General features: G+C 33.0%; 1 protein-coding gene across 2 annotated transcripts in view; it reads left to right on the forward strand.

Annotated features, from left to right (window-relative positions):
• The window catches only part of LOC140664691 (uncharacterized), a 60,548-nt gene extending 45,717 nt beyond the window's left edge, over window positions 1–14,831 (forward strand). Inside the window, exons 4-7 of one of the 2 annotated variants that reach the window (XM_072890049.1) lie at window positions 1,411–1,569; window positions 2,444–2,485; window positions 5,389–5,772; window positions 8,044–14,831. In XM_072890049.1, the coding sequence (XP_072746150.1) occupies window positions 1,524–1,569; window positions 2,444–2,485; window positions 5,389–5,772; window positions 8,044–8,174 (603 nt within the window). In that variant the 5' untranslated portion in view covers window positions 1,411–1,523 and the 3' untranslated portion in view covers window positions 8,175–14,831. The remainder of the gene's footprint in view (window positions 1–1,410; window positions 1,570–2,443; window positions 2,486–5,388; window positions 5,773–8,043) is intronic. The other variant, XM_072890050.1, reaches the window with a different exon arrangement.

A 14,831-nucleotide genomic window follows, 5' to 3' on the forward strand; every position in this document is an offset into this window, starting at 1 on the left:
TGTGTATATGATACATTGACATTTTTAATTGCTCTTTTTCTGTGTTTTTTATACAAATTTAAATATTATATAATTCTTGTATTATATAATTTATATTGAAGAATAATATATTATGAATACAGTATTATGAATAATAACACGTGACTCAACACCGATTACTGATTTTATATATATATATATATATATATATATAAAAAATATATATATATATATATAATAATTATTTCAAATTAATTTCCTGAATGCATTTTAGCAAACTACTATCATTAATAGATAATGTATGAATTAATTAAATAACATAATGAATTTTATATAGTAGTTTGTTAAAATGCATTCAGGAAATTAATTTGAAATAATGGCTAAAAGGCCACATTATAATATTAATATGACTGATGAATGAATTTTACATAATATATATTCACGTTTTAGATTTTTTTATCTATTTTCAATACAATTTATTATCAACAAATTAATTAAAATGTACAATTCTTTGATTTTATTAGTGAAATTGTGTTACGTTGCTTGTTAAGCATGACATTTTCAGAATTGATATATTTTATAAAATATTCGCGGGCAACGCGTACGTTTTATTTTCAACGAAAATGTTTTAAATATTACAGCGATAAATTATTGCCTAAATACAAATAGAAAACTAATTATAATTAGTAGATTTTGTCAGATTAATAAAAAAAAATAGGGGAAAAAATGAGTTATATGGCGATGTAACGAACCAAAGGAATTCGATATAATTTTATCATTGTACAAAAATTTGAAAACGGAATACAAACGCGACGCCGTGATCTTTTGCGAATATGAATATAATCCTTGTCTGCCAGCCAGCCAGGATTCATACTGACGCGCTCATGCATAAGCCATTTTACTGGTTTACGGAAACGTCGAGAGAGCACCACGCGACTCGCTCGAAAGCAAATTTATACATTATTCGCCGGCGATTATATAGGATGTAGCGGATCTCGCGGAAGCCACTCCCGGCGTACGGAGTTTCAATTATTCGTATCCCTCTGTGATGCAATTCGCCGATACAGGAAATTTTCGACCTTCCCGATTAATTATGTAAACGTCTGCAACCGCCTCGCGGAAAAGCTTTATATGTTATCGCGGTAAGCAGTCTTAAATATAATTTTCATATATCAAAACAAACATTTAAGACAAAAGAATCAGGTAAATTCTGAGCAAATTACAGCTGTATAGAGGCAGAATGTATCCTGATAAACGTATTTTCAAAGCTGTAAATCTATATTTCATTTTTTTGATAGAAATGTATTTATCAATATTAAATGTATCGGTTGATGCAACCTGATATTCAATTCAATTCCTATTTTTAATTTAGTCAGCAAAAATATTTTTCAACGATAAAATTTTAATTAAAACTGTATTTTTTTTATACAGTACACCTCAGTTTTGATGCGCAGCACTAGCCGTTGACGATTTCTACATATGTGAAGTTATGAATGATGTCGTCATGTAGCATGATTCTTCGCGGAATGACCTGTTGATGAAATATGGGGTGGTTCTTCCTTGCCAGTATTTTGCTGCTCTCCTTATGCGGTAAGTATTAAAAACATGATTTAGACTCTTACATAGAAACATGTAATATTAGAGTGTATTACTTAGCGCTTGTTTATACAAACGAATCTGCAAACATCTTGAAATTTTAAATACATTATTATAAAGTCAAAACACACTCTCATAATTTGCGAGAAAAATTATTTATTCTTTTTTAATATTCGTTAATTCTGACATTAATTTACACTTGTGTTTAGAATCAATTATATAATATTGATTCTGATATTGATTATTTTTAAAAATACATAAGAATCAAATAAAAGACAACATGAAAAAAAGTCTGTATAAAATAATTTTAATTGTTGAATATCAGAAAATATTATCTGTGCAAAAATATATATAGAATATATTATGATTCATTGATTATTATATATTTTATAACGTAGATTTTCACGCGATTAATGTAAAACTTCGCGCTTAGTAAACGGTTCAGTGAACCGTTTATAACACGTACTAATTTCTGGAATTACGAAATATTAAAGTCTCAATTGATTTGTAACCGTTTTGCGAAATTACGTAATCAAAAATTCAACCGGCACCAAAGATAAAAGGTACTCTCATAAAAATAGCAATTCTTGTCATGATTGGTTAAAACAAAATTGATCACTGCGCCAAATCAATAATTCGTGCAACCTCAATACAGGCTGCAGCAGTTTGATTTTAAATTATACTTCGTTTGAAATTATCGATTTTCTATTCGTAGCTTAGAGTAGTATTCGTCGTGTCGCAAAATCTAAATTTTAATCTGCATATGCAGATTAGTCAACATTATTGGATAAAGAAAAATAAAAAAAAAATAATTCTTCATAAAAAAATATTTGCATTCTTCATGCCGTTAACATAACTTTGCATTAAGGATGCTGCGAACCCGTCAATCACATATTTCGCAAGCCTGACGGTAAAAATTAACTTTTTACCTTCATTATACACATATACGTTGTAAAGGATTTGTTCGACACTCTTGGCACGAGCAATGCATGCGACAAAAATAGCACTGGACATTTATGTTGATTCACATTTCAGTAAATTTATATTGTAACAAATATTAAATCCAATTTAGAGGAGAAAGGTGTTTAAATTATTGAATATATAAGTATGCTCTTAAATCTCTTAAAAAAAAATAGGTCAAGCCAGTTCCGAATAATGATGAGTGCATTTTAGTAGCTGTGAAATGATAGTACTAAAAGTTATATAATTGTCACCCATTCAACCAAGTTCAATTTACTAACTGTTCGAGAGGATGCAAATTGGAAATTTTTCTTCTCTTTATTACCACGATTGATGATTGTTTGATATCAATTCATAGCAAGTGAAGCGTGAAATTCGATTATAAAATAAATGTGATAATGTACATTCAAATTTTCTGAAAAGTGGATCAAATAAGTTTTGTGCTGTTATACATACACAATACTTATGTATTCACTATGCACATTGTTTGATGAATTCCGTGTTGAAAAGGTTCACTAAATTCGCTTTGCAACAGGTATTGAAACCAGCGAATCTTAAATTTTTATATTTTAAAGAATAGGCTTATTGAACGGATAAAATTGGTCTCACTAGTAGATTTTTCAATTTTAACAGAGTTTACTTTCGACTTTATCATGTTCTACTATTCTCAAAAACTGTATATTAATGTAAAAAAAGAGATGTCTTTATCTCAATTTTAGATATAATCTTTATTAAATCTTTGTTTAAATACAATATTTATTTATATGTTTTTTTTTTCGATTAATAACGTATACATAATGAAAATTTAAGAACAAAAAAATTTTTATTACATTGCATTAAAATAGATTATTATAAACATAATTCTAATTTTCCTTCTATTGCAAATGTAATAGCAGCATTTATCAAAGTAATAAAAAGCTAGTCAAGAAATAAGAAGATGAAAACTAATATATCATGAATAAATAAATGACTATACTAAATTTTATAATAATAATTTTATTTACTTTATAAAATATGTATAATTATATTCAGAGATAATGATATAAATGTAATTATTCAATTATTCAATTAGATTATGCTAACTGCATCATTAGAGCTGCAGAATTAATTATAATAATTATGACATATATAACTAAATAGTAAATTTTTAATCGTATAATTTTCACTTTATATACCTCTTTATAATTCTTTGTTATTATAATCGTCATCATTTGTCTACACTGACAATGAGTGGATCCCTAATACAATTCATCACTCACTCCTGTAAATTACCCGTCAATGCATTTACATCAATGTCACTCCTTGACCCAATAGCGGATTGAAATCCTGCCAACCTCTAAGCATAATATATATTAATTTTAAGAATGCATATAAAATAGAAAATATCACATTTTGATATTTTTACCTTACTAATTTGCTATTAGTTTTTATCTTTTGATGATTATAATTATTCGTGATTACCAAAATTAGAGAGAGTCATGCTGAGTTAGGAAATCAAAAAAACATGATTTTTTTTCTCAAATACTGTGACTTAAAACAAAAGTTTTTATATTTGAAGAGAGTATGTTTTTACAAATTTTACATAATTTTTTTATTACAAAATATTAATAAATAAAAAAGATATAACAATTCTTTCCGAGGTCCTTTTGAAAAACTTTTTTTACGGTGACCACTGCTGCTCGGATCTGGATCATCCAAAATAAAAAATTTGCAAAGATTTATTTAATATATTAAATTATCTAGTCTTTGAAGGAAAAATTTTCGAAATATTAATTTAGGATAAAATGGCGGATGTCTAAAGTTGAACTTTCGATTTTCGATAAAAAAATCGCTCGTTTCTTATCTTAATTAAAAAAAAAAACTATATATCCAGATGATATACTTACAGAAAATGTCAAAACCAAAAAATCGATTTTCTCAAAATTCCTGACTGAGCATGACCCCTTAAATGGAAACTAATCCGTAAAATATTAATAAAAATTGACTCCTTTTGTAAACTTATGAACGATTTCTATATTGACCCCATATATTCTTATACTTACATATAAAAAATCCTTCGATACATGTATTCTTTATGAATAAAGTTTTCTGTCTGATTCGAAGTAAAATTTATATAAAGATTTTAGGATTATTAATAAATAGAGAGCGTACGAGCAAAAAGTGCACAATTTTAAATCATTTTACAATAAACCATTGACTTTTGATTTTCAAGTTATTCAGTTTACATATATACATACGTACACACACACACACACACACACACACACACACACACACACACACACACACACACACACACACACACATATATATATATATATATATATATGTTGTAGGCTTTTTATAAAATTAATTTTTTTTACAGAAAGGCTTTTTCATAAAATATCCAATTTTTGTAGACCTATACTTTATAATTATATTATAATTAAATTAGCTTTATAAATTGAAAGCAAATTCTACAAAAAAAAGTTTTTTTACAAAAATTTGAGGCTTTGTAAAAAAGTTAAAACTAAATAAACGAAAAACCATTAACAATTTATTATAAAAATATTTTTCAATTATGTTTCTTCGCATTTCACGTTCTCTATTTTCGAATTGAGAGAAGGCAATAAAAGCCAAGCGCTGTTCGCCAACTATTCTTTCAGAATACCAAATATGTATAATACTAAGCTTGTAAGCTTATGATATATAAAAATGATAAGTGGAAATAAACGAGAATCGAAGGAAAAGAATGTATATAATCCATAATCGTAAATTATCTTGATCGATCGAATGCGAATCCATAGTTTAACAGCGCACGCTCTATCTGTATATTTCATGCTGCTTCCTGGAAATTGCCCTGGCGCGAAAAAGCGGCGGGAGCGCCGATGCCACAGGGTGGTGCTGGAGGAGGTACAGGGACCCACGGTCAGCCGCAGGTCGGGTCGTCGCCGAGCACCCCGAGCCCTGGCGGCGGTGGTTCTACCGGTGGTGCTACCGGAAGCGGCGGTGGAGGCGGCGGTGGCGGTGGCGGTGGCGGTGGCGGTGGCGGCGGCGCCGCCGGGGCCGCTACCTTCGGTCTCGGGGTTACCGGTGGATCCATCGGTGGGTCAACCGGTGGTGGAGCCGGCGGGGGTGCCGCCGCTTCCGGAACGGGCTGGTCTAAGGGGCCCGCTCGTCGGGGCCGTGGGTGGCGCGACTGGCGTCGCGGCGATCCTACCCTTATCAAGGGTCTGTGGAAGTCAAAGGGTCCTCTAGGTAAATGGACTTATGCTAATTTTGTTTGATGGTTGCTTGTGATGTGTTATAAATGTTTGAAATGGGTGTGTTGTTTAATGGAATTTTAATGGATACTTGGGCCACATTTCTTTTGTTAAGAGTTTATTCAAGAAAATAAAAGTCGCAGTAAAGTGAACAATTAACATTTAGGCTCCCCGTAGAAGGCTTTAAGACTGTCATTTAATTTAGATAACTTTAATTAAAATATTTTACTCTTAATGGCATTAATTGTATATGATAAATGTTGTAAATGTGACGAGTAGGATACTTTTTTTGTTCTTTTATCTTATATCATTTCTCCAGAATAAAATACAGACTTTATGCTTTAGCAAGTTTATAAAAAGTTGTCACTGTTATTCTTTTGATACATCTCTTGTAATAGTTTTGCGTTGTTGTGTAAAAACGTTCGTTTTAACATCATGCTGTTTTTGCTTGCTGTAATTAAAATTTTGCATGAAAGTATCTTAAATCCGATGATTTAGCGATGAAAACTCAAGTCATCAAAAACTTGCATTCGCGCAAATGATGATGACATAATACAGATGCAATTTATATTACAGTCTCGTTTACTTTATCGATTCTGTGCGGAATAGTAATCTGTGGAACTTTTTTAGTTTTACTTTGGCGTAACAGCACCAACCTGACACGAAATCTCATATCACGAAGTCGAACCATAAAGCACGTCCTGCAATTTTACGAAAGTTAGTTCGCCCATCCGCGATTTGCGTTCCCGTAAATGGCAAGAAAATCGATAAAAAAATATATTAGTAAACTTTAGCAGAGAATTTTTAGTTACATCGACATATTCTCTATTTTTTTCTCATACATAGAATTTTAGAAATAAAATACTTTTTTTTAATTTTAATGCGGGAATAACATTTTGCATATTATCCGATCGAAGTTTAATCATTCACTTAATCCACGATTTCAATTAAGTTATCTCAAAGAACGCTCGTCTATAGGAAAAGAAAATAATCGGATTAGAATCTAGTTAATTTCCAACGATATTTAAATTTTACTGAGCAACGTTTTATACTGCTTTGCGGCAGTCTCACGACAGTTATGCATTTTGTTTCTACTGCAGCCAGTGACAGTCATTCACCGGTTAGAATATCAGGGATAAATGGCGATGGCTGTGAAAAATTCATGAAACGAACAAACGAAATAGCGTCTTTTTACTCACGTTCTTCGCCGGCTCGAGTCTCTGTTTTAACTTTCAAATACGGCTCTGGCTGTGGAGAGTCTTTTTCGTTTTAGAAATTTCGAATTTTCATCGCGGATTAGGGTTGTATAATACTTATTGTTAGCCATAAAAATGTAAAGTCGCCTGACTTTTGAAAAAAACATACATATATATGTATATTAATAATAAATATATAATATTAATTCTTCAGTAAAATAATTAATTCTTAGGCCAGATGTTTAAGTTGCATGCAAATTTTTATCTATTTTTAAGTTTCAAGTTAATTAACTGTTATATAAAATGCTTGTCAAAAATAATCATACACACATATAAAATATCAATTCTTTAAAAAATAATATTCTCTATTGAAACATTTTCTTTTTTATATTATAAGATTGCTGGAAATATTCAGTAATAATTTTTTAAATTATGATATGTACAAATTAACGTTGAAATTCTACAATCTTATCGAATAACCGAGTGAACTTGCAAACTACTAGTCAAACATTAATTAATCAAATTTTCAGTTAACTGAAACTGAAACTTCGAAATATTGCTGATAAATTTACTGCGACACACAGTTTGCTGAAATTATTAGCTATAAACTAACTTGCTGCTCGTTGTTTTTGCCGAATCCGTTAGCTGCCGAAACGAACGATAAATGCATTCACTTTTCAAACCTAAATCAATTCGAACCATCTACTTTTCTTTTTACACGTCGCATTTTTTTTCTCCAAAATCACACATTCTAGATTATTGTACACTGTTTCCATACATTTTGGCTTTGATTTGTCTTACATTTCCCCCAGCGATGTGCAGTATCTAAAGCAATTAATTTAATTGTGTACCGTATATACGCGCGCATATGTGTACAATCAAGATAACAAATTATACCTGAAGGGGTTGAAGCAACAAGCATGCATTAGCTCTTAAGCACCCTGTGCACGTCGGTGATCTTCCCACGGTGCATGCTATCCCTGCGAGGATGCTAATTAGCTTCTTGACCAGGCGTTTCACGTGACAAGCGGGTTACACGAGACCGTCGTGTGTGTCCTGTGTGTGAACAGATTCGCTAGGACAAGCGGAGATCTACATCGTTGTGGCTCTTCTGATCGGCTTTATCACCGTGGTGATCGGATGCTGGCTGTCCGACAATTGCTGGTCACCGGAACCGGAAGGGGTGGTCACCCTCGCATAGCCTAGTGCCGACTTCCGTGCCTCCAGGCGATAACAACTACCACGACGCCCCTCCTACAGGATTCTTCAGGACCTCGGCCGTTATTCGGATCATCGAAGCGGTAATACACCCGGCAATCATCGGCCGTTGCTCGACATCAATGACAATGACACGCTGTTGCGCGTATGAGCGTCACGTAACCAGGGGAACCTTCCTTGCCGAGGAGGCATCGATCGATTCAATACCTCCTCGCAAATTCCTGTTCGCGAAGGGCGGGCTTTCGAGTAGAGTCGGTTCTTGAATGTGAAGAAAATAAATTAAAGAAAAAATCTATTCTCATTTTTTAGAAGGTTTAAGAGATTAAAAGAAAGAGATTCTTTTGCTCTCATCTGTAATCAGTTTTTAAAATTCACGAAAAATTTGACACATATGTTGTTTCCGAGCGATATATAATCGAAAACTGACGTATTAAATCAACATGAAAAATCATGCCGCAATATTTAAAATAATACAAGATTTGTTATATCAAAATGATATGATTAGATAATTTAGAAGACTGACTCTCTACAGTTGTAAGTCAGTTCTCCTTTCGCGTCGTTATAATCAAGGGAAGAGATTTTCTAAACGTGATTAACATAATTAGATGTGTGCTCTGGAGCGTGTCTGGATTAGAACGCGAATGGTTCCATTAAGGATATTGAATGTTCCATGTCATCCATTTAACCGTTAATTTAATTAATGCCTAATTATAAGCTGGTATTGATAGCGCGCCCAGCGCATTGTTATGGAGTGTGCGAAATATTTGTGATCGATATCAATATTATTATATCTCACTTATTACGCAATTAAATGTCAGAATCTAAGACTTTCGACATAATTGACCTTCCGCAAAGTGCAAATTAAGACAGATCTATATCCAGATTGATGAAAACACCGAAGGAGAGATCTTTGAAATAAAGTATCTTGAATACATCTGCGTTATCAATACACAAACGCCATTTGATAATAATACAATCATCGATTAAAACCAACGCGCGTTCTCAGTCAGTCTATATACATTACGCAAAAAAATTAAAGGGCCACCTTTTTTCATATAAAAGAAGGCCAATTTTCAAGTAGTTGCAACTTCCTTAAAAATAATCGGAATAAGAACAATAAAAAAGCGTTTCAAAGCTTCAAGTTTCTAGTTTTAGAATTTTTAAATGAATTTCTATTCTTCCTATTCGTCACAAAATTACATTGTAAGAAAGTGACGTCCGTCGATTAAACAAATTTTTCAAAAGTTTGTCCAAGAATACCGAATTCAAAAAAAATTCCAACACAATTTTATTAATTGGGTGTTAAAGAGCAGAGTTTTAATTTTAATTTACTTTCTAAACGAATGTTCTATGACTTTTTTTCGACGAGATATTCATTATTAAAGCAAAATCGAGCTATTGACTTTGAACGCTTATAGCTAGTGAAAACATGATTGTACAATAATCATTAAAAAAGCAATTTAAAGAGAAAAATTAGCATTTTAAAATGCTCCTATCGTTTTTTCAATCATTATTCATTTTTAAAGCGTAATTGTTACTTAACCTTTAGAGGACGGGCATATTTTTTCGTAAAGTTTTGTAATTTGAAGTCAGAATTTTCATATCTTTATTATAGTGTTGTACTATGAAAAATAAGCGACCCTTATAGATCCAATATATATTGACTTCCTGTTCGATACGGTAATAAAAATAGAAAAATTCCACAGAACCATTATAAAATTATAATCATCAAAGAATTCATCTTTTATCTTAGTTTCGAATGAGAAAAGTAACCAAAAAATATATATTCACTAAAATATATATGAGTATATCATCAACAGATGTAACCTGTAAAAACTTAAGTTTTTAAATAAAATTTGAATTTGAATTACCAAAAAGTCCCTTATGTAAAATATTTAAAGTGAAAATAGTTCAAAGCCAAAATATTTGCTTCCCGTCCTCTAAAGGTTAAAAGTCAAGTAAAAATTGCACTTTTATCTTTTTTTATTTAAATCAATAAAAGTTAGTAAAAACACGCTAAATTTTCAACTCTACAATATTTACAAGTAAAAAGCATTTCAGTTACTCATACAAAAGGCCGGAATGTTAAGTTTTTTCTGTACATTTCGAAAACTTAAATTAATGATTATTGTTTTCACTAGTTACGAGCGTTCAAAGTCAATAGTTCGATTTTGCTTTAATAATGAATATCTCGGCGAAAAAAAATCATAAAACATTGGTTAAAAACAGAACTTAAAGCCAAAACTCTGCTCTTTAACACCCAATTAATAAAATCGTGCTAAGACTTTTTTAGCAGCAATGGAATTTGCTTTTTTGCAATGTAATTTTCTAACGAATAGAAAGAATTGATATTTATTTAAAGATTCTAAATCTAGAAACTTCAAGATTAGCAACGCTTTTTTATTGATCTTATTCGGATTATTTTTAAGGAAGCTGCAACTATACTTGAAAATTGGCCTTTTTTTATATGGAAGAAGGTGGGCCTTTAATTTCTTTGCGTAATGTATATACTTTTTTTACCATTAGAAAATCTCAGGCCGGCTACTTAAGCTTCCAAATGACTCCTGAAGATTCGTCTCTTCAGCTTATCCGAGTGCTCGTGACTTCCACCGTTCTTGCCAAGTCGAATCGACTTCTTTTTACGATTGGCAGAGAATCGCGCTTTCCAATTTTAAAGTGAGCATCCGAAGTATCCTTCATCCGCAAAAAGAGAGTTTGCGTCGACACTCGGACGTACGTCTGTCCGGACGTGAAATCCGATCGAATTTAGCGGGTTTGTATGCGCGAACGGACGGATTGCGAAGTTCTTATATTGCATCAGTAATACTGCGAAGTTATCGGATCCGCCGAGAGGCCGTAACGAAATTGCAGCCGCTCACAAAGTCCGAAATGGGTCAACAGCCACGTGGTGGCTCTCTTCTACCTAGCTCACCTCGCTCGCCGATGGCTCGTAATGTCATTAAAGTGTATCGCATTGAGAGATAGAAGAGGAAGGGAGCATCATTCGCACCCGTGTCGATTCTCCATAGTTCGCGCCACGTATAGTGCTTTCTCCCACATGTCTTAATCATCGCATTCCGCGTATATGAACCCGATTATAAACTACTATATTGGCTATGAACCCACCGGCAATGGTTCCGATCCTGGTTAATTCTCGACGAACTCTCGTAGTAGCCTCTCGAATTTCGTGACCCTCCTATTATCTCGCGATCGATTTCTCATCGTATTTCTCGACAATCGTTAATTTCCACTTGGTTCGCGGACTGTGTCACTTAGCATATCGTTGAAAGGCTGATTTTCTCCTTTTGCATTGTCATTAGTGAAGTCCGTTCTTATGCAATACGTGTAGAGTTTTTTTTTTCGTTTTATTGCTCTTAATTGGATAGGCAGCTGATAGTCGTTGACACATTTACTAATCTGACGTAACTTGAATAAGAATATTTCCATGTTAATCAGAAATGTGACTATTCCAGATAAGCCAATTGTTTTTTAATTGCAATTCTTTCTCATATAATATCAAGACTTGATTCAATTAACCCTCTTACGTATAATATATATGTAATTCGCCATAGACTTTATTTATACTGTCACATGTCAATTACTTTGTTAAAGAGGAAACTAGGCATCTTATGGTCGCGGTTACTTATCAAACTACACAACAGTTAATTATTGCACTAGAGAGTCGCCTAGAATCAAGTATTGACTTAACGGCGTCAGGAATGGCTCGATACGATTAACTGAGAATGTCGGGGTTGTATCGGTTTTACTTCAAAGGGCGTTACGTGATGTAGCAAATACAATAGAACCGTTTGCACGATCTATGCTAGATTAATGAAATTCAATAGACGAGATGTGATTGATACACTGCTCACGCACCTTTCTGTTTAATATTATAACACGATAATATTTTTCGCGTTTTGCGCGTGTTTTGTATTCTGAAATTGAATACGTTTTAATAATAAGTTTCACTGTCTCTTTATTTTACTCAACTTTCAAATTCAACTTTTAATCCGATTTCACCGTAAAATATTCCGTTGCGCAGATTGATAATTCCTTCTATGCACATACATTTTAACTTTTAACAAGATTTTAATTTACTGAATAATTCTCTGACATTTTATCGTTATATTATTGAAGAGATTCGTTAATAACTTTAATAAAAAAATCAATAGCATATCTGGAATATAAATAACCTGTATAATACTTAATCGACTCTCTTATATGGAATCGTTGCAACAATTGCGGTAATGAATGAACGAATGTATCCAAAAAAAAAAAAAACAAAAACATGAATCTTGCTTACAAGATTAGCTGTGTGATTATAGTTTTTCGTGACATGATTTTATTGCCAAGCACGTCGGTGAGATTTGGTTAGAAAAAAATTAAAATATGAGCATGTTTTTACACGAATGTCTCTGAACCGCTTAAATAAAAAAATTCAAATCCTATTATAAATCTAAAACAACCGTGAGAAAGGATGTACATGATATGAGAAAAAGTAAGTGGAATGTATATAAGCGTTACATGTATTTAATTAAGGAAGAAAGTAAAACAGCTTCGTAAAGTTTTCTTATTTTAACGAATACATTTCTAATAATTCTGCAATATTTCTGCAACATAAAATAACTCTACTTTAAAATTAATTATATATACGTAACATTTTTTAATTAGCTTCTTTCATAAATAAGAAGTAATGATTAAAATCTTCTACAAATTTATTAATAAACGTTACAAGTATATTTGGCTCATCCTTTATAGAAAGATAACGATATTCCAATGTGATAAAAATTTGCACACGAGTCTATTAAATCATTCCAAAAATAACGCTGGATACGAAAATTGTTGTTACGCCTGACACTAGTAAGTGATAAATACTACGCGAATTCTAGGAAAAAAAACCCGAAGCAAATCACAATATGCTAATATCGCGCTTTCGGTTCCAGCTGGAAAATTGAAAAATTTCATAGTGAGATAGTGATGCTTCAGGTAGATTTGATGCCCTCGGGTACCCGCCAACGCATGTCCGTGACGTACACAAAAATAACAAACAAGACGCAGAGTTCCACACGTGGGGCACGATGGTAGTAGACAGTCCGATATATCGTCGTCCAAAATGGGCACGATTGCTGTCGAATCAGCCTGGTTTTTTTCTCGATTTTTTTTCTCCCTCTCTTTCTCCCTCTGTCTCTTTCTTTCTTTTCCTCGCATTTTGCACCCGCGTATGGGATGAGCGGGCCGCATTGACAGACTAATTAACCCGGAAGCTCTCCACATGGTCCTGCGCGCCGCGTTTATTTTATCTGTCGCACGAGATCCCGCGGGCGCGTATGTACATACGCCATGTTGATCGATTAATTGAATTTTGATGGACTCTGACAAGCGCTTGATGACCTCAAAGGGCAAAGAATTATATTCCGAGCAGATATTTTATTATAATTTATAGGGAAAGTCTTCTCGAGATATCAGATTTTTAAAATGATATTTTTGACATCAAGATAATATTATTATAAAAACACAGATGTATTGTAAAAATGTAGAATAATAATTTTTAAATCGGTGTCTTTATTTTAAGAATAAATATCATTGATATTATTTGTTGACTCAAATTTCATTTAAAATTTTTCTCTTTGTCATAAATGCAATAATTACATATTTTTACAATCGTGAACTATAAACAATTTTATATATTGTTCGAGATACATGTAATTGATCTTTTTATTTAAAAATCATTATTTTCATCCACGAGATCTCTACTTTTTTTTTTATACACACTACGATCCTCCATTACATCATACACATATGCTCGATCTATTTTTACTCGAGTAACATTCTCTACTCGCGCTCGGTAGATTGGCGAACAGATAACGTGAAATATTGCGATAGTACGAAAAAGAGTTAACCGAAATCCGTCACTGAGACTACATATTTCGCTGATGAAGATTCCAACGGCGCTTGCAGCGGGCCATGTGAATTATAGCCGACGATGCGAACCGGACGTCCTCGGGTGCCCGATCGTCGTATCCGCACCCGAGGGCGAGAACGTTACGTACAGGGGCTGCTGGCGCAAGTTCGCGAGCTTCGTAAATCACGGCTGACAGTAGCGTCGCGTCCCCAGTGTACTCGCGTGTACGCTCGCCGAATACGCTCGGACAATGCGAGCGTTCCGACCGCGCGTTCTCCGATGTCCCTCGACCGAGGATCTTTCCCTAAAATCGGATCGCGTGATGCGCGATCACTCATTCTGTCTGACATCCGTAACCGTCCGTTTGAGGAGCAACCCATTAGTTCCCATTAGGGAATAAACACATTCTACTTTTTGGAAAGCGCAGATTCCGAATAACAACTTGCTGAGCATTTCCTGATACGTCAAGATGAAGTAGCTTCTTGTAAATGCGATATATTTATATATGTAGGGAAATGTGGGGTAGAACGGCTAACGTAAGCATTGAGCAAGTTTTCAACATATTAAGAAAAAATAAATAGATTTTTTTTTTACTAAAAATATTCTTTGGAATATCCCCTATAAGAAAAAAACACAAATTTATTATAAAATAATAGTTTCAATAGACGAGATTATTGATTTAGTAAAAGCCTAGATTTTCGTGATATGCTTTTCATGCGAGGTATAATGGACTACCTC

This window comes from Anoplolepis gracilipes, chromosome 4, assembly GCF_047496725.1.
Source record: "Anoplolepis gracilipes chromosome 4, ASM4749672v1, whole genome shotgun sequence".
NCBI lineage: Eukaryota > Metazoa > Arthropoda > Insecta > Hymenoptera > Formicidae > Anoplolepis > Anoplolepis gracilipes.